This window comes from Mytilus edulis, chromosome 9, assembly GCF_963676685.1.
Source record: "Mytilus edulis chromosome 9, xbMytEdul2.2, whole genome shotgun sequence".
NCBI classification, from domain to species: Eukaryota; Metazoa; Mollusca; class Bivalvia; order Mytilida; family Mytilidae; genus Mytilus; species Mytilus edulis.
In genome coordinates this window covers 87050926-87074375 of record NC_092352.1, presented here as the reverse complement: position 1 = coordinate 87074375, position 23450 = coordinate 87050926, and the positions used below count along the sequence as shown (strand labels likewise).

The following is a 23450-nucleotide window of genomic DNA, read 5'->3' as shown; positions in this document are numbered from 1 at the left end:
AAACCGGAAACGCGGATGTATCAAATTGATTGTAAACTACGAAATGAATTCGGAATTATGATACGATATTTATTTACAGGAAATATTAAAAGTTTTTAATTTTTAACTTTTAAAGTAATTCTATATTATCGTTACAATACATCAGTACTCGCGTTATTTTAGATGAAATAATAATTACTGTTTTACGTCTGATTTTGTACTTCTTAAAAAGGGGGATGCTGATTGCGTAAGTCAAAATAAAAGCACGTGTTCTACTTGTTCCTAAACTTTGTAACTGGACTATTAATTTATTTATTTAATCTGAATTATCATAAGCATTTGCGGAAACTTAATTAAATAATTCGACAAATGAATCGTCTATCTTCAGATAATATTCTCCTGTCTGCTTTGTTGATCTACCTGTACAAGCTCAGGTACAAGTGATTAGTGATCTTAATCCGGATATCCCTCAGGCGTTAGAACTGGATTATACTATAAAGAAAGCCTGAAGGTTATGCAATTACATGCATTTGATTATAATTGCTAAAAAAATGGCGTCAGGCTATAATAAACGATCACAGTTTTGAACGGTGGTGCAAGTCATTTAACGATGGCGCAAGACATTTGAACGATGGCGCAAGTCATTTGACGATGGCGCAAGACATTTGAACGATGGCGGGGCGCCATCGTTAAACAGGCCATGGAGATCCCTGTTACACCCTAAATATTTATAGATGCTCAACAATTTTCTTGAATCTGCTCAGTGCATAATATTATTACTGTATTTACACATTTATTATGAACAGTTATAAGTATTGTTCAGTTGAAAAACTTGCTTCTAGTGACTTAATCTTATAGGTATGTTTTCAGTATAAAGGGGCTTTTTCAGGCCCCATTATCAACCCTTTTCTTCCAAGACCAATATTGTTCATGTTGTTTTAAGTTAATGAATAAACAAACAAGTATGAGAAAGTCAAACATATCTATATTAGTCAATCCTTTTTAATGGAACATTAACATTTACAAACCCAATTGGTCAAAATAGACATTTATTCACAAGAAACATAGAGTTCATGGTTCAAAATGACAATATTGTCTTGTTCAGAATTTCAGATATAAAAAGTCCCTTTCATATTTAGCATAAGACATGTGTAATGACAAAAATACAAACCTGATTTTTCCCAACATGAATCTCTGGCCTGTAACATCTTTCTCAATAATTCTGAACATGGCAAATTTGTTTCTGGGAATTCTGAAAATTAATTCAACATGACAATGGAAAATTGACATAGATAAATTATAAAACTATTTTATTATTATTTTACAAAAAGACGTTCAAGTGCAAGCATAACTTTTTTAATTAAGTATATCTAGAATTCAGCTGAATGTGCATATTACATAACATAACAACAGAATTTATTTCACTTGTATAATCCTTTCTGCTGACAAACACATCCTGAACTAATTTTTTAAAAACTAAATCCAGATTCATGAACTTTAAACTACATAAAAGCGTATTTTACTAATTGTTTTATACACCTTTTCACTATTTGTCTGAAAGTACTGGCACTAGCAGACTTTCACATAAATTGACGTCACAAGAGAAAATGTCAGATGAAATAAGGAACAAGAGTGCACACGTTGAAATGTCTCGCCTTCTATACTAATCATTGATATTATGTTGATAGTCCTAAGTATAAAGCTAAGCTTTATAACAATTGTCACATAAACTTAACATTAACCAAGATAACTAAACATAGACCAATGAACCTTGAAAATGAGGTCAAGGTCAGATGAACCATGCCAGGCAGACATGTACAGCTAACAATGCTTCTATACAACATATATAGTTGACCGATTACTTATAGTTTAAGAAAAATAGACCAAAACACAAAACCTTAACACTGTGCAATGAACCGTGAAAATGATGTCACGGTCAAATAAAACCTGTGCGACTAACATGAAGATCATAAAATATTTCCATACACCAAATATAGTTGACCTATGGCATGTAGTATTAGATAAAAAGACCAAAACTCAAAAACTTAACTTTGACCACTTAACCATGAAAATGAGGTCAAGGTCACATGACATCTGCCCTTTAGACATGTACAACTTACAATCGTTCAATACAACAAATATAGTAGACCTATTGCATATAGTATGAGAAAAACAGACCAAAACACAAAAATTTAACTTTGACCACTGAACCATGAAAATGAGGTCAAGGTCACATGACATCTGCCCGATAGACATGTACACCTTACAATCGTTCCATACAACAAATATAGTAGACCTATTGCATATAGTATGAGAAAAACAGACCAAAACGCAAAAATTTAACTATAACCACTGAACCATGAAAATGAGGTCAAGGTCAGATGACACCTGCCAGTTGGAGATGTACACCTTACAGTCCTTCCATACACTGAATATACTAGCCCTATTGCTTATAGTATCTGAGATATGGACTTGACCACCAAAACTTAACCTTGTTCACTGATCCATGAAATGAGGTCGAGGTCAAATGAAAACTGTCTGACAGACATAAGGACCTTGCAAGGTACGCACATATCAAATATAGTTATCCTATTACTTATAATAAGAGAGAATTCAACATTACAAAAAATTTGAACTTTTTTTTCAAGTGGTCACTGAACCATGAAAATGAGGTCAAGGACATTGGACATGTGACTGACGGAAACTTCGTAACATGAGGCATCTATATACAAAGTATGAAGCCTCTTCTAAAATATAAAGCTTTTAAGAAGTAAGCTAACACCCCCGCCGCCGTAGCCGCCGCCGCCGGATCACTATCCCTATGTCAAGCTTTCTGCAACAAAAGTTGCAGGCTCGACAAAAAGTGATTATGATACGATGTCAATAGTTCAAGTGTAGTAATATTCGCAGTCAAGAAATTACAGTTTCTGAAATAACGATAAGGTATATTTAAATGCTGAATGACAATAATTATAGTCACCTTGAAGAAGCTTTAAGGTCCTCAGTATTCCACCCACATTTCCTCTGGCTAGATTGAAGGATAGGAGCATATGTAATCCTTCCTGAACAACTTCTCCATCATTGCTACTACAATAAAATTATTGTAAATCAGAAAAAAAATCCAAGGTAAACAATTCTGCACTAGACTTAATTTTAGAGTGCAGATATATTTTTCAAGTTAACAAAACAGTAGATGTTATTATATTATCATACATTATATTATCAAACATAAATTTCATTTCTGTCCACACCTGTATAAAAATTAATTAACAGCTGTAATAACTTAAGGGCATACGATACAGTAGAGATCCCTCGCTGATTTTTTCTTGAAAGTTTGGTACAAGGTCAATTTTAATGTGTACTTTCGAAATATCCAAAGAAAAATATACCTTCATGACTTACTTTTTCAGATAATTTGGTTTGAAATTTGCATATTTGAGGTAAAAACCCAGAAATTCCATAAATAAGGACTTTTACGGAAAGTAACAATACTTTTGAACGAACAGTCATAACTTAACCAGGTTTTTTGTGAAATGATCCCTAGATCTATGGCATCAACATAATGTAACAAATTTAAGGTTAAACTAAATTGTTATTTTCTGAATTTATATTACTATTAGTGAAATAAAGAAATTGACAACATTTGTGATTCTATTCAGAGGTGCAGAAAAAATTTGATCGTTGATTTTTCCTTTAAATTTTGGCGAAGTATTCTTTTAACATTACTTAATTGATTGCAAAAGAAAAAACTGGGGGTCCATGTGCTTGTTTTTTCAATAAAAGCAATAAACATTGATTTTTAATGGCAAACGGGACGTTTGCCAATAAGGCGCTAAACTACGTTAAAATAAGTTTTAATCGCAACAACGTCATGATAACTTTCCTGCCGGTCACAACTACGCTGTCAAGTTCAGTGGTATAGCCAAGATTTTTTTTCGAAAGCCATGATATTAATCATCAAAATTTATCCGTAATATAGTGGTTATCCGTAATATAGCATAAATATTTGCCAAACCTTTATGAATTGTTATGATACTTGGATAGAAAAATTCGTATAAGGGCTCCGCGGAACCCAGTGTCTCGCCTACTTTTGCTATTAATAGCAGACTCAACAAAAAAGCAGAAAAAAAGTCAAATTATCAGTAAAATACGGAAAAACAGGTACAAAATGTAACAAAATTTCTTTCTAGATACTATCCATTGATCATACACAAGCTTTGGTACAAATCCAGGTTAGTTTAAAAAGTTATTAAAATTTCAAAAACTTTTAACAACAGAGTGAATATTTGTGGATGCATCCGACGACGCCGACGACGACGGCATGTAGGATCGCTATGTCTCGCTTTTTCGACTAAAATCGAAGGCTAGACAAAAAGTATTCTAGTAAATTACTTTTAGAAAAAAAACGTTTGAAAACAAAAAAGTGAAATCTGATAAAAAAAAAATGTGCATAAGTCCTACAATTCATGTAGACAACACAGCTGAGTATAATAGTTTTAATAATTCAAAAGGCCCCGACATGACACAACGTGAAAACATTATAATCAGGACAAATGATGAAGATAAATGAAGTAAAGGTCACTATACGGCCTGCAACAAAACAAAAACAAAAGCCAAACCGATTAGTTAAGAATTGAATGCTTCTTTTTGTAAATTTATTGGAGTGTAAAAGCGTTGACCGAAGCACATTTTGTATGAAGCTTCATTCTAAAAATGTGCGCACGGTCAACGCTTTTACAACCATATAAAGTTACAAAAAGAAGCATTCAATACTTATAATTACATTTTTAGCTATGATCATGAAAACACGTATTTTACATATTTTTTTATTTAATTCACCTGTGCACTTTATTGTTGGACCACGTGTTATCATGAATGAAAAGTTGTATTGAGCAATGCAACTGCTTACGGAATAACACATAATGTGCAGTTAGCCAATGAGAATAAAGTATTATAATGAAACATACATCATACATCTAATGTAATTATTCAGCTTTAAAAATCACCGATATGAAAATGTGAAACGATTCAAATAAGAAAAACTAACGGCCTACTCTATAGGCATTATATGAAAACATAACCATACCCACATTAAATCGGGTCAACTTAGGCACTACTCTGAACATATATAAAAAGTGAATATTTAGAGCAGTCTTGAACAAATTTATGTCGTAATTATTCAACATAGTCCATTACGGTGTAGTTTAACATTTTATTGGAAGTACAGTCGTCGGTATTAGAGCATGAAATTGCATGATTCTGTATCATTAGATAAGTTACCTAAGCTTGTTTTCGGGGTATTCTCTTTTATTATGGTACATATAATTAATGACGTAGAGAGCAACCATTTATTAAAACATTTTTTTTTCAGTTTTCGTTTTTTCGACTCTATCAATCAATTTTTTTTTCAAAATTGAACAAATTGGACATTATAGCCTAAGGAACAGGAAACATCTGGATTCAGAATTTTAATTAATTTTGTCACCTGCTTGACCACAACATTTCTTTATGGGGAAAAACATTACCCCCTCCCTTTCTAACTTTGAAATGGTCGTTCCCTTACTTTTCTGAATAATACCTCCAATATAGGGGTAGGTGCAACCACATTGTTTGTCCGTCCGTCCGGTGGTCCAAGAAATATTTTTTTCTTATCTAAGATACTACCTCACAGAGTAACTTCATATTTGTTGTCTTTGGTCAGCAGCTTAACATCATGAGCTGCAACGTGTGAACACTTCCCTGGTTTGTCAGATACCTAATTCCTGAGTGCCATTTTTTTCTCTCAATATGTACATAAGGATATACTTAGCACATCAATGGATGCTTTGTTCTATAATACCGTGCTTATGACTGTTTCTTTTTAACTGACAGTTCTTCTTCATACACATACACTTGGTTAAATTCTAAATTGCCGTTTAACGTTTTCAAGAATGTACCTATTCAAAGTCAGAATCAGTATGAGTCGTTTTCTTTATTTATTATGTTATTTTGTCATTTCGTTGATAGTCTGTTAAATTTATCAGTGAAATTCTCCGTACGATTTATAGTTTGCCAAATAGTGTAGATACTAAATATTTATCAAGCCAGTACGTTGATACCTAAATTACTTATTGGGCTTTTTGTGTAGTTGGGTTTCTGTCTCAGCGACGTATTATTATTTACATATCTTTTATTCATTTCCTATATGAAATAAAACACATATAAAATTTTGTATGTGGATTTGATTTTTTTTCTCATTTCAAGTTAATACTGTTTACTTCTTAACTTTAATTAATAATGAATAAATATAACAATTCTTGTGATATGGACAATTTTTTTAGCAGGTACTTTTTTCAAATCCGCCCAACCGGGTTTATGACATCAATGAATTTTCCGCAAATGTGAATACATCTAAAGCGACGTCGCAAAATGTAATCGTTCTTATTAGAAACATCGCGAAATCACAACGTTCTGATTAACAACGTCACGGAAACAACATGACAAGTTTCGACAACGTTATTATCTGCCCCTGCTACTGTATCGTATTCCCTTAATAAGTAAGAATTATAATACTATAAATTGAGAAAAAAATGTTATATTATTTTTCAGATAACAGCTCATCTACCAAAATTGAACTTCATATAATTAAGTATAAAATAAAGCAATGTGGCAAATGTTTAAAATGTTGAAAATGATGAATTTCAAACAATTCAAATAAAAAGATAAAAACATAACAATGATTCATCAGTTATCACATGTCTCAGTAAGATTTGAAAGTTAAATGACATAATTTTGGACGTTGGTTCTCCGATAAACCTTTGTAACCCGTTCATAGAAAATAACCCATAATTGGTCGGCTCACAAGTTTCATCATAACATATAATGCATAAAGTTTTCCAAACTTACAGAGCTATATCTGTGACAAACTTCTCTACCTCCTGTAGAACATATTTAGAGAGAAACTTTGGTCTCTCTGTACTGGCAGGACACAATGACAATGGTGGTATGTTATCTAAAGCTCTCCTGAAATAAAGAAAAAATTACATCCTATAAAATTATGAACAAAGACATGTGTTTCAAATACGTGCAGTTCAAGCATACAATTTGTTTGACTGAACTAAGTCGTCTTGGTAACATGTTTATGATTACAAGAAGTCTAAAACTTTTAAAGCATTTCAACAATGTATCAACTTCAAAGAGTGTATCGTTACAGACTATCTGAGGCTTATTTCTGTACAAACTTTAAAATTCAAAGATATTTTTTGGTGTGGATTAAAGGTTTAAAACTGAATAAAAATTGCAACCGAAGTCTCTATGATTAAGTTTTCTGGTAATTTAAAATATCAATAGTTAAAATTGTAGAATGAGTTCTTGTGTCAAAATAACTATTGTTGCAGGCATTCAGATGAATAACAGTATAAATGGTCAGATTGCTGGTTTCACTGGTAATATCATCATGTTTCTAGTTGCTTAGGTCTGTATAAAGGTTATATTGGATGTTTCAGAAACATTGGTAAAAGTTAGTGATTAAAATGTTGAGTTAAGGTAATTGAGGTTTTTAGAACCTGTATGTAATACTAACCTTGTCTGATCCAATATATTTACTAAAGTTGTGAATTGAGTGGTATTGTATTGATATCTATTTTAACTAAGATCTGTGCATGTTTATTTCCTGAAGCTGTGGACTTATTGCCAATGTATTTAGACTACATGTTTTAAGTACCTAATATGTGGCCTGCAGAGTGTATAATTTACCTTGTATGTTCTAGTACCATTGGTCAGAGTTTTGGATTGAGTGGTAGAGTCCTATACATTATGTTATACTAAGTATAATTTACCTTGTGTGTTCGAGTACCATTGGTCTGAGTTGTGGATTGAGTGGTAGAGTCATGGTAACAGTAGAGGCTAGGATCTGTATGTACCAAACAGCTGCGGCATCTCCAACATTTATACCTAATTCTTTCATTACTCTATAAAACATCAGACAGTTATGAATTTTATGAGAATCAGTTAATGTTTTGTCTGCTAAGTCATTACATTTTTATTCAAAGATAATGAATATTTATGATTTGTTAATTCATTTATACATATATCTTTACAAAGACCTATGAGATCATTTAGTTATATTTTTTGTACTTTGTACTATCATGAAGATGTCTTGCAATATCATTGTCATCTTGAGTTAGGGAGATGAACCAAATGTTTAAAAAAAAATTGCTGCTTTTTGCCAAGCACATTTAGGGGAGGAGCAAAAACTGTTTACTAGGGTGATAAAAGCCATACTTATTGTGTTGTTCTTAAGAAAGCTAAATTTGTATTAAGCTTCAGATATTTTTAAGAATTAGGCAATTTGTATACTGCATATGATTTATTAAAAGGAGTTGGTTCAGTAGGACTCCTTTTTGGCCCCAAAATATAGCAGTTTTACAAAATTATGAAATTGTTATCTTTTAGCTATTTATTGGAAAGTATAATGCTTCTGCTATATAAATATAGGCTGTTTTTGACAATACAATGTACACATATCGGGTACTAGCATCATTAAGTCATGCTTAATTACTGAAATCTACACAATTTTAGCATTTTAGTTAAATTTTAGACGGTTTCCGTCTTAAATGAAAGTGGCCGCATTCGTGTTCATTCATAATATTGAAATGTAAGTTGTATTTGATGATAATACATAACATATATAAAGGTTGAGGATGAACACGGATGCGGCCACTTTCATTTTTGACAAAAACCATCTAAAAAGTGACGTTTTTTGGCATATTTCTAAATTTTCCACATTTAAGCTTGAATCGGAGCGTTTTCAATGACTAAATCAGTTAAAAACTTTAACAAAAACTAATCAAATCAATTGAAATAGACACTTAAGTGTTTAAAAAGTGTCCAAAATCTTTCGTCAGATGAACATGAATTTGAGGCCAAAATCAGCCCTTACGGGACCTACTCCTTTGTGTACAATAAGCAACATAATTAAAAGATTTCCTATCCTTTTCTATCAAACTTACTTGTACCCCACAGTCTTTATCCCATGAATCCTGGTATCACAGCCATCATTTCTACATCTCTTTATGTTTATCTGTATAACTGCAAAGAAAACCATGTGTCAGATGAAGAGCACACAAAAAAATATAACACATTATAATTGTTTTAATTGATTTCTGTTATATTTCTATCTTTCACAATATGTAGTTATTTGTCATACCAATTCATAGCTAGTGATAAAAGAAATACATTGGTAACTTAAAGCACTTAAAGCACATTAATTGGTTTTAAAAATATTTGCCCATCAATTTATTCAATAAGTACAGGAATATATTTCTTGGTTTTATACACAAATATGTTGTGTGAGATTTCTGACATAACATTGGTTTTTTTTGTCTAGTTACTTCCCTTTGACTACAACATTTGCTATCAAACTGTTAGGAGGTATATGAAAATCATCTTTTTACTTACTTGGGTAATAAATCTTACAGTTCTTCAACAAGACAACATCACCTGTCACATGACTGAAATATAATTACATAATTATTATGTGCAATTCAAACTGTTTAAGGTTAGAAATATATTGTCCACATTTATGTATCCTAAAATAAGATATTTATTTTTCATCATTTCAAATTTATTCTGTCTTAAACCATTTGCAAATTAATCTTGTTATTAGGTCTCTTTAAAGAGAGGAGTATTTCACTAATGAAGTTATTTATCTATGTTTTTTAGCAACAATTTTTTTATTATTCCTTACCAAAACATATTCCAAAATTCCATTACTAATAAAATGGCTCAAATGGTTTATGAAATATTTCCATTTTCGATATAAGTTTACCTCGGAATTCTTATTTCTTTGAGTTGTCTAAGGCTCCTGAAGTTTTTCCCAGCAACAATATGTATAAGTTCTGGCATATAACTAGAGTCAGAGGAGGCCACTGCTACTGATAAAGTCTTTATCACAACATTTGTTTTCGTATGTAATCTGTAATACAGGAAAAGTCCAAATAATAGACATTGAGGAATAAAACAATATGAAACAATGTGTCTATACATAGTGACTGGACTGTAGGTGTTTTAATCATTCTGCTGCAGTCCAGTTTTCCTTTGCAAATCTTGATGTAATTTAAATTTTTCAGGGATTTTCAATGATTAGCATTAGCAAGGTTAATTACAATGTGTTGAAGATTGGATGCATTATTATCTGACCTTGCTACTGTAGTGATCTTCAAAAGGTGTTAAGTACAAATTATCCAATATATCATATTTAGCAATATAAAAGCTATGGGTTAGTTAATGATTAGAAACATTTTCTAAGAGACTGCCATTGCTGTCAGAAGAAAAGGTGGTGGTTTTTTTAAAAGTTTTATTTAAAATCCAAGCATTGGACTCTTACAATACTAATAACATTTTATTTACTATTTCTCTTGTTATTAGGAAGATTATAAAATTCTGTTGTTAGATTTACATTTTTTTTTAAATTATAAGGTCATCATTATACAAAAGAGCTGTATAATAAACATGTGACCCAAATTACAAACCTATTTAAAAGAAGGTACAACAGTCAAATGTTTGATTGTTTTATAAATTTGTATCAAAGACTAAACCCTTCATACTACCCTACCTTATCCAGTGTGACCTAGCTGTACCATCTGACTGCCAGTATGTGTTAGGGTCACCATTGGTTAACCTGCAATCATACATAGTAATAAATCAATTGTTGGCTTCATGTATAATTTTGATATCCATCCATTGATAAGATTTAATCAAAGAGCTGAAACCTCTGAAGAAAAATGACGCCACTGTCTCTAATATTGGGATAGTTTTTATGCAAGTCTTGATTTTCACATACCGTAATTAGTTTAACAATGCAACATGTATCGTAAGCATATAATTGATATTCGTATATGTGTGTGTGTGTGAAGTGAAGGTGACAACTGGCTGGTTTTTTAAGACAAATGAATAGGTCAAGACTAGCTGAATTGTACAAATAAATACCGTAGAAAGGCTTGTATATTTCTCACTGGTACATAGTCTGAATCTGAGTCCGTTCGCTTCCATTCACGTTTGCGCCCACTCATTTTCACCCCTTTCACTTTCACACCCTACATGTTCACACCCAATCTTAATTGGTTTTGTGTTTAATAACTATGTAAGCAAGTGTTTTCTTATAAGTATAATTGTTGTCATTGTCTCAAAATAAAGTGAGACAGCAATTTTTTTTTTGTGTTGAATAAATCTTAATTATGTTTTGGATAAGGTATTGCTAAAAATAATAATAATCCTTTCTAAATAAAGTGGTATTTTGTCAACGTTTTATTTTGTGTTGAATAACTTTTAATCATGTTTTGGTTAGTGTATTGCTATAACTTGTTTCATTGACTTGTTTCAAAATGAAGTGAGATTCTGACTATGTTTGTTTCTGCGTGTTGAATAAATTTTATCATGTTTTGGTTATATTAGTGGATTGCTATATTTTGGTTTCTATGTTTTATTGTTTCGTTGTTTCAGATCAATGGGACCAAGCTGTTAAAAACAATTATCTTTTGTGTTTTTTCCTTTAAAATCTTCAATGTTTTACTCATACCAAGCTATAAATACATTCAGTATTTACACCAAAGCAATTTAAAACAACAACCATAATTTTCCAATTATTCAACTTGAATTTGAATTAAAATTGGGCGTGAATGAGTAGAGTGTGAATGTGCGAACGTGTAGGGTGCGAAAATGTATTGGGCACAAACAGACCTGATGCCACACAGTCTGAACCCCCTTCTCCCACAAAATATTAAGTAAATAATCTTTTTGTTACTGCTATCAAAGGTCTAATGAAACTCAGATAGTTTCAAACATTTGTCAAAGAATTCTAGTCAAACTGGCACCTAGTTAAATTGGCACCTGAACGTCGTAGGAAGGCGTCCCAGAAAAATAATAAAATAGCCTTGCCAGACGTCATAATTATTTGGACTAATACATGAGATATTGTGTATTTTTCTGCATTATTTTAACCAGTTGAGCATTTTACAGGATTGTTGGTTTAATGCTGTTTAAACTTTACTGAAAAACAAACACCTTAAATTTGCTAATTATTTGGCATGAAAGTTTGATTTATTGAAAGGGACTCATAGTTTTGTCTAATTGTTAAAACAACAGCTTTGGTAAGGACTTCGTTGTTTACCTTTATACACTACATATTCACTTTCGTTTCGTGGTTTACCGAAATACACAACAACATATTCACTATGTACTTGGTAACAGTAATTAATTAATTGAATAGAAAATATTATATCAAATATTATTGGATGCCGAATTGACGTCGAATAGGTGCCGATTTGACTAGATGCCAATTTAACCAGGTGCCGACTTGACTTGTACGTTTCAATTCCTCTGCGATCGTTTGCGGTATTTTCTTGAGAAAACCTATTTTCCATCATCAAAGAGAAGAAGAAACTGCTTTAAAATGATTCTGGAACGCTTCATGATTGTTAAAATAAGTTTAATTCACTCAAAAACAATTTTAAAACTTGCGATTAAACAGGAAGTTTCCAAAGCACGTGTAAAAGAAGAAATTAACCGGTGAGAGTGGAAATCCGTATATGACAGATATCCCTATAGTACGACTTTGAAAGTATAACAGTTCAATCCTTTTGTAAAACAATCTTTAATATACCTATCACATTAATGTTTAAATGGTCTTAAGCTTATTCAAACCATATAAGTCGGTATGAAACACCAAAACGGAATGAACAATAACCGATTACGTTTTGTAGTTTACAAATTCTAAAACTGGTTCCCGTCAAACTACAACACTTTGTTCGAGTGTAGTGGAATACAAGCAAAAACCAGTGTAAACTGGGTCCTGGCTGGTTTAATACTACACAACGATGCATAATGATAACACAAGCAGGTTCCAGTTTGTTTGGAAAATAGGAAATACGAAACCAAGCGCGGTAGGCAGAGCAATGTAATGAAGTTCAGGTCGGCAGTTATGGAACAATGACTGCGTCATTTTCCAAAAACGACAATCTACTTTTGACAGTCGGAAGTGTGGGTGTTTATAACATCCACTGAAACCACAAGTGTAAGCTAATCTAATGGCCTCTCTGAATAGTTGTTACTTAAGTTCAAGTCATTTGAGTTGGGTACACTTATGCATGCATATGGTATAATGGGAGTTAGTCAAGATAAGACAACAACATTGTCCTGTAAATGACAAATTTAAGTGTGAGTCATCATGCACGCTACCAGGCCATCTACCATCAGTTTAATTAAGGTATCTTCGACAAGTATAAAAGACAAGAATGTGTCCCCAGTACATGTATGCCCCATCCACACTATCATTTTCTGTGTTCAGTGGACAATGAAAATGGGGGAAAATCTCTAATTTGGCATTAAAATTAGAAAGATCATATCATAGTGAACATATGTACTAAGTTTCAAGTTGATTAGACTTCAACTTCATAAAAACTACCTCAACCAAAAACTTAAACCTGAAGCAGGACAGAAGGACGGACGAACGGTCGGACAGACGAACAGATGATTGAACAAACGAACAAACAGAGGGACGCACAGACCATAAAACATAATGCTCATAAAAGGGGCATAAAAATAATGTCCTATGTATGAACATACTATCCATGAACAAATCAGATTAAGTTTGGTGATCTTCCTCCAATCTGATCACTCAAAGTGATTACCTCAAGTTCACAAATCAGATAAAGTTTGGTGATCTTCCTCCAATCTGATCACTCAAAGTGATTACCTCAAGTTCACAATGTCATTCTTAGCATACTGCACTTGTAATTCAAAGTATCAGAAAACTGGAAGTACAAGTCTGACAGATAAATAGAATTTCAGCACTATCAAGCTGTTGAAATCTTTTTCAATCAAGCTGCACATGCCTCTTTTGAAAAGGCTTAACATGTTTCAAAAATATCACAATCTTCTATATCTAAAACTTACTTTTTAAAGATTGTATATAGGAAAATTACCTGTACGATTCTGATGAATTAGATGAGACTTCAATATTACTATGACAGGGACTGATTGTTCTTAACTCTTCTCCAGATCCCAATACACCTTCTTGAGTGAAAGAAGGACCTAAAATATGTGGCAAAATATAATACAGTCAGTTAAAACTTCCAACCATAGTTGCAAGAATAAAAGAATGGTGTTAATCTTGCAAAGGGACTAATCAAAATATTATTAAAAAAAAATAATATATTGATCTGTATATATTTCTCAAAATCATTATACTGGGGAAATATAACATCATTCTAATGTAGAGGAAGTGGCATGAAACATAGTCTACTTTTATCAATATAATTTTATCTTAAAAGGTGTTGCAGATTTACATTTAATAAATACAAGCATGAATTTTAAATTCAAAGTAAATGAAATGAAAAGAACAAAACATACAGAAACTTACCGCTTTCCTTAATATTTTTGAAGACATGTTTGAGAACCGATGCTCTCATGTTGGCTGTGTTATTGAAGCCATTCAGTAGAGGGAATGGTAGAAAAGAACTCGGACATCTGTTACGTAATAAATACTGAAAACAAAGCAAAATACACAAATTTAAACATTAATATAATTAAAATAAAAACAACAATTCTATACAATAGCTTGCATGTAAATAATTGTTTACAATTTTATTGTGAAAAAATACAATAATACACTTTACCATATAATAGACTGAAAAAAATCAAAAACAATTTTAAGTAAGTGTTGGTTAATGAAGCGCATATAGCAATGTGCATGAAAAAACAGTTGTTGAAAATAGTTGATCCTATTCCAAAATGACTCCCTTATTCATCTGCATGTATTGATGATTGACCTGTTTCATGTTAGTTGCGGGTCTACAAAGGCTGTTTTCAGTTCAGATATCTAGATTCAATGGTAAAAAGCCATCTCTAAACCACACAACTGCTGAGAACAATTTGAAGGCAATGCTTAGTAAAGATTTTGAAGGTATCTATAAAGTGCTTAAATCTTGCATTAATAATTGTCTGTCCCATGTCAGTTCATCATCAGCTGGTCTTTGAGTATACATGTATTGTTTCTCTACTCTATGTTAGAGAGGAAATTTACAAACCTTGAGTATTTTTTCTGCATGTTGTTTAACAGCATTTTTATCTCCAGCATACACATCCACAAAACCTGAAATAAGCAGTATTATTTTAAAAATGTTTAGTACTTTCAGCATTTAACTGCACAAGCAAAGAAATATCATCACAGATGGATAGAGATGTAACCTGCATTGTTTAGAGTTCTTATAACTGTGCATACATTTTATGAACAAGCTTGTAGCATTATCTTAAAAACACTTTATGTTATCTTATCCTGATTACCAATGTTACCCAAAATATAAAATAAAATTAAGCAAATAAAGCTGTGATTTATATTACATATGATATTTACCTGGTGTAAGAGAACAAGCCTGCATCATACGAATACTCCGTCCTAATTCTCCCTGTAAGTTAGGACCACTCATAGACTTGACTGTTTCTATCATTGTTGAAGTTTCTACCACACCACTGCCATCTGTGTCAAACTGCTGGAAAGTCTACAATTAATTAAGAGCAGACTACAATAGTCACTCTATCATAAGGCTGCAGTTGCTTCAAAGGCAGTGCATTGGAAATAAAATAGCATTTACTTCAATATTTCGCCCTGAGTTCTTTTCAAGACTGTGTTGCATACATTATTGAAATCTGAATATCAGGTAGATTATTTTCAGTTCTGAAAACTTTCAAAATGTGACTTTCTTGTTGTTTTATCAATTTTAGATAACCTTTTACAGGGACAGCTATTGTCCATGTTATAATCTTACCTTAATAGCATCATCCCTGGACACACTTTTCGTCATCAACCAATCACAAAACTGGGCAATGGATATTGTTTCCTGAAATAGTAAGAAAGTAATTAATTGGATAAATTCTAAAAAAAACTTGACTTCAATATTCAATCCTAAAAAAAATTTGACTTCAATATTCAATCCTAAAAATTGCTTTCCTCTAAAGTTTTTCTTAATTTATGAAACATGGGAACATGATTTATAGCCAGTCTTTATAAAAATCAAAATCAGAGGAACTTGACATTTTTCCATTCCTGGTAGTCAATATTATAGATGAAAAATTTCTACCAGAAATAAAATTATATCAGATTTATCAAAATCATAACCACCTTTATCTTCTATAAAATGAAAATCTGAGTGCTGTATAAGTGTAAAAAAAAAATCACTATTTCTTCTGCATGTGTTTGTATTAGTGTACATGTGACATGTTTGTGATTATATTTCTGAGAGTGTGTAAATAAACATCCCATTTACTGTTAATATCATCCAACCAGTGTAGAATCTGTGAGTTGTATTAGTTTATTTAATGTTCTATTATTTTTTCTGCATTTGCCAGTGTTTGTGTTTGTTTGCAAGTGTATGCATATATATACAACTCGTCTAAACATCAACCCAACAATGTTAGATCTGCGAAAGCAAATTTACAGATCTAACATTGTTGGGTTAATGTTTAGACGCGTTGTATATACATAATGTACACAGTCATGTATAACCATCACTGCTGGTGATCCGATGGATAAATCTGTTGTAGAGTTGTCACTGGCTCAGACGTACTTATGTATATATATGTATATAAATATATCTGTGTGTGTGTGTGTGTGTAAACTGCAAACAAACCTCCTGTTTGCTATCTTTATCATCCAACCATCGTAGAATCTGTGTTCTATACTGCTGTAATACATTCTCTGTTATTTCTTCCCTAAAACAGTAGATACAATGTTAATGGAAATGAAGAAATAATTGTCTGTCGTGGAAGTAAAATGTATTAAAGAGTTATATGTTCCTTTTCTAAATGTCTTAACAATGCCTGGAAAAAAGGTACTTTTGCTTTAAGTTCTTTATAATGGATATAAAAGGATTGTGATCATTTAAATTATTACGACTGTTCTTAAGATTTGTGCCCAAACTGACTAATTTCAGGAACATTTTACTAAGTTTAAAAAGGTTTTTGAACAATTATTAAACCCTTACAGCCATATTTTGAAAACACATTTTTCTGTTGGGTTAATTCACACTGTCTTTCATCTATAGGATTGGATCTAGCAATTTTTCCAGATTAATTTTCAAGACTATTTTCAGATTAAATAAATGGGGAATGCCCCAGCTAACTTATTACGTTATAATGGGCAATAACTCAATAATGGTAAAAGTGACTCTACCCAAATTTGTACTTGATCTGAGTTAAGTGTTTATAGCTTTGTTTATAAGTTTTTCATAACATTTGGTTGAGGCAAAATAAATAGAGAACAGAAACAAAAAATTTAGCATTTTTTTCATCCAATATGAAAAGGGGATTCATGAGAATATCTGACTTGAATTTCATTGCTGAAATATTTGTTTTCACAATGCATTAACACTTAAACCTCATGATTTTTTTTTACTGAAAAACATTCTATGCGAATCAAGTGTTAATAAAAAATCCAGGGAGGAAAGGGTTAACATAACTTGGGTATCACTCTAGAACAGTTAAAGTGATGCAACCAAATTTCAAACTTGATCTGTTTTTTTTGTGGTAATTAGCACTGTGCATAAGATTCATAACATTTGATTGAGAATTTTCTACCCTTGGATAAGACATCCTTAGACCATGAGGACCATTAATTTTGTAGAAGGAAACCTTTAAATTTTAAATTATCAAAATCCATGACCTCTAATCCTCTACACTGACATTTAAACATGATTTATGACTTTCTAAAAGAGGAACTTAAAACTTGAAAATTAAACTGATCCAGCAATTTTGTTTCATTAATAGAAATTTTATCTTACTTGAATTTTGAGACAAGATTCCTCAATGCTGAGTGATCAAACAACTCATTTAAATCTCTAACTGCTGGAGTCTCCTTGTCTCCTGAAATTATAAATGTATTATAGTGTGTTTTTGTCTATTGAGTACTTGGACTTACACTAGACAAGAGTGCACATGCTGAAATGTCTCGCTTTCTTTACTATTCATTGAAATTATGTTGATAGTCCTAAATAAAGCTTTATTACAAAGTTCAGTTACACAAACTTAACATTAACCAAGAAAATAAAACATTGACCAATGAGCCATGAAAATGAAGTCGAGGTCAGAAGAACCATGCCAGACAGGCATGTACAGCTAACAATTCTTCCATACAACAAATTTAGTTGACCTATTGCTTATTGTTTAAGAAAAACAGACCAAAACACAAAACCTAACACAGAGCAATAAACTGTGAAAATGAGGTCAAGGTCAAATAAAATCTGTGCGACTGACATAAAGATCATAAAATATTTCCATACACCAAATATAGTTGACCTGATGCATATAGTATTAGAAAAAAAGACCAAAACTCAAAACTAAACTTTGACCACTGAACCATGAAAATGAGGTCATATGACACCTGCCAGCTAGACATGTACACCTTACAATCATTCCATACACCAAATATAGTAGACCTATTGCATATAGTATAAGAAAATCAGAACAACACACAAAAACTAAACTATAATCACTGAACCATGAAAATGAGGTTAAGGTCAGATGACACCTGCCAGTTGGACATGTACACCTTACAGTCCTTCAATACACCGAATATAGTAGACCTATTGCTTATAGTATATGAGATATGGACTTGACCACCAAAACTTAACCTTGTTCACTGATCCATGAAATGAGGTCGAGGTCAAGTGAAAACTGTCTGACGGTCATGAGGATCTTGCAAGGTACGCACATACCAAATATAGTTATCCTATTACTTAAAGTAAGAGAGAATTTAACATAACAAAAAATCTGATTTTTTTTTCAAGTGGTCACTGAACCATGAAAATGAGGTCAAGGACATTGGACATGTGACTGACAGAAACTTCATAACATGAGGCATCAATATACAAAATATGAAGCATCCAGGTCTTCTACCTTCTAAAATATACAGCTTTTAAGAAGTTAGTTAACACCGCTGCCGCTGGATCCCTATCCCTATGTCGCGCTTTCTGCAACAAAAGTCACAGACTTGACAAAAACTACACAGTTTAACAGAGTTTTTGATACCTTCTTAAAAAGCACCCATCATTTTTTTCTAGGAAAAGCACATTCTAGAAAGAATACCATTAACAGCATTTTTAATGCTAAAACATGCACGAGAGTTTTAATTGTTAATACTATACCCAGGAAAATACCTTATGATGTGGACATGGTGGATTCATTTATTTTTGTGGATTGAGAAAAATTCATTTTTGAGGATATTTGATTTCATTGCCAAAGTCTGCATACATTTCTATATAACGTTTATAATTGGTTGGACATTCATGGTTCCCAGATAACCACAAAATACACGAAAATTAGTATTTTTAAAACGAATAATAATAAACCAATAGTGAAAGCAAAAGATATTTTTATGGTAAAATAGGGACAAAATGTATATAGTATTTCTATCAAATCTGCCTCAATTAAAGCTAGAAAGATTTAAATGAGACTTTAAAGTTTGGAAAATACATGTATAACTGAAATCGTTTTAGGACATGTAGGAGGTTGGAAGAAATAATGCCAATGAATATTACTGAATACTGTCTGAAGTCTAGTTACACTGAAAATAATAATAACCTCTGATATTATAATTTGTTCCAAAAAGGATCATGATAAAATAATGAAAAAGAAAGAATATTTTATTTTAGCTCATTAAATGTCAACATTTAAAACTTCAAAAGAGATTTTCAAAAGAAATTTACTGTTAGACCTATTTCACACAGTTGCATGTATATAGCTATTAGCTATTATTTTACTTCTTGTATTTAATATATTGATATTTGAATTTTTTTTATAATTACCTTTCAGATGAATTATAAACATTAATACTATCATCAATGCATATGATATTAATGAGTTAATAAGTTAAAACAACCCTGTAAGATTACTATATGAAGAAACAATGTTTAGACAATCATGTGATTTTTTTTAAATGAGAACTACTTCATCATGTTAATTAAGGAATGACTGTAATATTTTTTCTGTCTATGAAGAAATAACATAAAAAATTTGGTGCACACTGAATAACGCGCATAGCGGGTTATTTAACAATGTGCACCACATTTTTTATGTTATTTCAAATAGACAGAAAAAATATTACAGTCATTTCTTATAATTTAATTCTAAATACCGTTTAAACTGTAGAAAACCATGATAAAACGTTGATGACGTCACGGTCACATGACTAAATTATGTCTATGGGCTGATAACAAAATAACGTCAGCTAATCAGAAGACGTGTTACATCCAAAATTAAATTATCACAAAATAATGGTGAAAATGGAGGAACTAAACAATTTTACATTGTATCTCAAAACTGAAAGACCTGACCTATCTGTCAAAAAAATCTGTAAAAAATAAATATAAAAAGCTCCATCCAATATCTGGCATGTTGACCCCTAAAGTATTCCTTTACAAATATATAGCCCTTCAAATTATTCTGATTTTTTTTTTAACATGTCTTAGATGTAATGGATGTACCAACCTGTATCTTCAGAATCAGAATTCTCATCCATCTGGAAATACAAAAAAGGAAAAATTTAAAAATATTCATATGTTCAGTGTTTTTGTTTTTTTTTTATTGTGAGACATGGTTTGACTGCCAGTGAGATACAATGTAGCTATCCACCAGAGACCAAAGGAAGTGAATGTAACTTGTAAGCAATGATAGGTCACCCTGCATCCTTCAACAATGAACAAAACCTATTAAAAATGTTAAAGTCTGGAAAGTTAATAAGAAATGTTTGCTGAAAACCAACCCAAATTAAGGTGTATTATTGCCCTGTTGGCCATGGCTGAATTCATATGTATAGTTAGCTGGTAAAGGACCCAGCATTACAAATATTAACTGTAGTGAGAATGCACTTATAGTTTTCTTCTTATAAAAATAATTAAATAACAATTTGAAATGGGTTAAAAGTGCATGAAACAATCAACAATTCAGGGTATTCTTATCTATAGGCACTAATTCCACCCATTTAATAGCAGACCTGTTCTTCTACTGTTATGACCAAACTCAGAAAAGAACAGTCTAAATTGCATTTATTTGATAAATTTAACAACATGAACAACACTCATCATTATCTTGATGGCATTTTCCGTTAAATAATCCAGTATTTTCTAAATTTAATCCTGAATTTTACCAAAAGGAATGAATTAAATATAAAGGGTAATAAGACATGCATATTTTATACATATGTACAGTGTGGATTAATGTCTATGTCTGCAAGGTGTTGACTACAATATCAAGAACAACAGATTAATCAGGCCTCTACTTTATCTTTTACATGTCCATTTGGGAAACTTTTAAACTCTATTGCTTTTAAACTCAAAAGTGCAAAATTTTCAATATTTACACGATGACACACTTAAGAACATATAACTACAAATTTTGATTTAAAGCATACCTAATTGTAATGAATATTTATCCAGGAAAGAGTATTTAAAGCAAAATCTATCTTATTGTTTTCAATATTTTAATTTGTTTTAGATACTTTTTTAGGCACATGAAGTACCACAAGCGTCTTATACACACATTGTTTTCAGAAATTGTCCAAATGTGAACAATGTAAAAATCAAATTTGTGCAGTTAAATTGTACTTTTGTTGAGAAAAAAATAATAAGATTTCATTGCTTATAAAAGCAGTATTTCTCAAGATACAGTTTTGGGGTAATATCTGTTGGTTCGCTGGTTCATATTGAGTCTAAACTGAGAATTGTCTGGAAATCAATCACATTGTACCCCCTGGGTACAAGTCAATTCGGCAACCATGGAAAAGGTCAAATCAGCATCTGGTTAAATCTGTGTCTGGTCAAATCAGCACTCTTTTAAAGTCAATTCGGCATTCCAATATTATTTGATAAAATACATATATAAATAATTCAAAAAAATCTATTAATTATCTCACTATTTTTAATTATTTAAAAAAACGTTAGAATACATACATGTAAGTCATGTCAGTCATTCCTCTGAAAATTTCTCAACATTCAATGACTGATGGTTTGATTAGTTTTCTTTTCAATTGATTATTCAATAACTTATATCAATTAAATAATAAATAAGTGTGTTGTTATTGAATAAAAGGAAAAACTATCACTAATCTAACTTGCATGCAAACTAATCGGCAAATATAAAGGTGTTATTTCAGGTAAGTATATATTAAACCAACAATCTTGCAAAATAATGCTCTAGTTGGTAAAAATATGCATAACAAATATATATATCATTTGTAAATCAAATACCTTGATTAAACATAAAGTTGAAAGAAAAAATACATACAGAAACCACTAAAAAAATGTTAATTGGTCAATATTTCTGTACATGCCCTACTTTATTTTAATCTTTCTGTTTAAAATACTGAAAACAAATTTATTTTCAACATATTTAACATGGTTGGGGAAAGACTTCATTGGATGTTGATTTAACCAGGTGACCATATGACTATTCCTGCTGCTGATTTGACCAGATGCCGATTTCATTATGTGCTGGCAGGTTTGACTAGAATTTGTACCGCCCATATACATGATATAGTCCAAATAATTATGACATCTTGGAAGGCTATTATATATTTTTTTCTTTGACGGCTACATCAAAACAAAAATTTAAAATAGCCTTCCAAGACGTCATAACTATTTGGACTACCGCCCATAAAGAACTTCCTGAATTAAAGCATCAGATATTAAAACCTATCTATCAAACACATACAAGGTATATAGCTTATTTACTATTATTTATTTTCAAGACAAATAGTCATGTGCAAACATGGAAAAGGGGGTACTTGTTTAAGTTAAATTTACTAAGAACGATGTGTATGACTCATATAATTTCAGAAGACATAACTGTTCTCAATATCATACAAAAAAAACTGAATGCAATATGATTCAAACCAATAATAAGCTTTTACTTTTGTTGTTTCTGGTGCGTCCTCAGATTCACTGATACTTGAGGAATTGCCCATAGTTTAAAAGATTCATTATATTCTTTTGCTTTTTTGATTGAAGGGATTTCAGTGAACCGGGGAAAGCAACGAAAGCAATATTTCCGAGAAAACGGAAGTTGTTTTCGGGCAACAGAAAAGAAAAGCAATACGCGAACTTTATTTTTTATATATGATGATCATATGTTCGAATTTTCAATAATTAGACTATTCTTTCTACAGTTAAAGATGGGCTTCAAAAATATTGTAAGGAGATATATTCTACCAGTGGTGTTAACCTTACCTTACCTCTGTATCTTTAACCCCCTTTGTAGAGGAACCATACGCTAGTATGTATAACTTGTGGTCTTTCTTATATACAGTGATGCCTCCACCAAATATGTTGCAGTGCTGAGACTATTTACACAGTGAAGTCTTACCCACACACAATTATATTAAAAATCCGTTATCACAATATATTTACAATGTTCCTGTGTTGATTAAAAGTCAAGTCACGTACTTT

General features: G+C 31.5%; 1 protein-coding gene across 1 annotated transcript in view; it reads right to left on the bottom strand.

Annotated features, from left to right (window-relative positions):
* LOC139489310 (zinc finger ZZ-type and EF-hand domain-containing protein 1-like) overlaps positions 1-23073 on the bottom strand; it is a 118287-nt gene extending 95214 nt beyond the window's left edge. The window contains exons 1-17 of the mRNA XM_071275593.1: positions 22916-23073; positions 20497-20527; positions 17793-17874; positions 16644-16725; positions 15783-15854; positions 15371-15515; positions 15045-15109; positions 14378-14501; positions 13941-14049; positions 10574-10639; positions 9788-9934; positions 9418-9470; positions 8970-9048; positions 7797-7928; positions 6865-6981; positions 2960-3066; positions 1151-1231 (exon numbers count right to left, since the gene is read on the bottom strand). Of these exons, the coding sequence (XP_071131694.1) occupies positions 1151-1231; positions 2960-3066; positions 6865-6981; positions 7797-7928; positions 8970-9048; positions 9418-9470; positions 9788-9934; positions 10574-10639; positions 13941-14049; positions 14378-14501; positions 15045-15109; positions 15371-15515; positions 15783-15854; positions 16644-16725; positions 17793-17874; positions 20497-20527; positions 22916-22969 (1546 nt within the window). The 5' untranslated portion in view covers positions 22970-23073. The remainder of the gene's footprint in view (positions 1-1150; positions 1232-2959; positions 3067-6864; positions 6982-7796; positions 7929-8969; positions 9049-9417; positions 9471-9787; positions 9935-10573; positions 10640-13940; positions 14050-14377; positions 14502-15044; positions 15110-15370; positions 15516-15782; positions 15855-16643; positions 16726-17792; positions 17875-20496; positions 20528-22915) is intronic.
* Between the last annotated feature and the right edge of the window lie 377 nt (positions 23074-23450).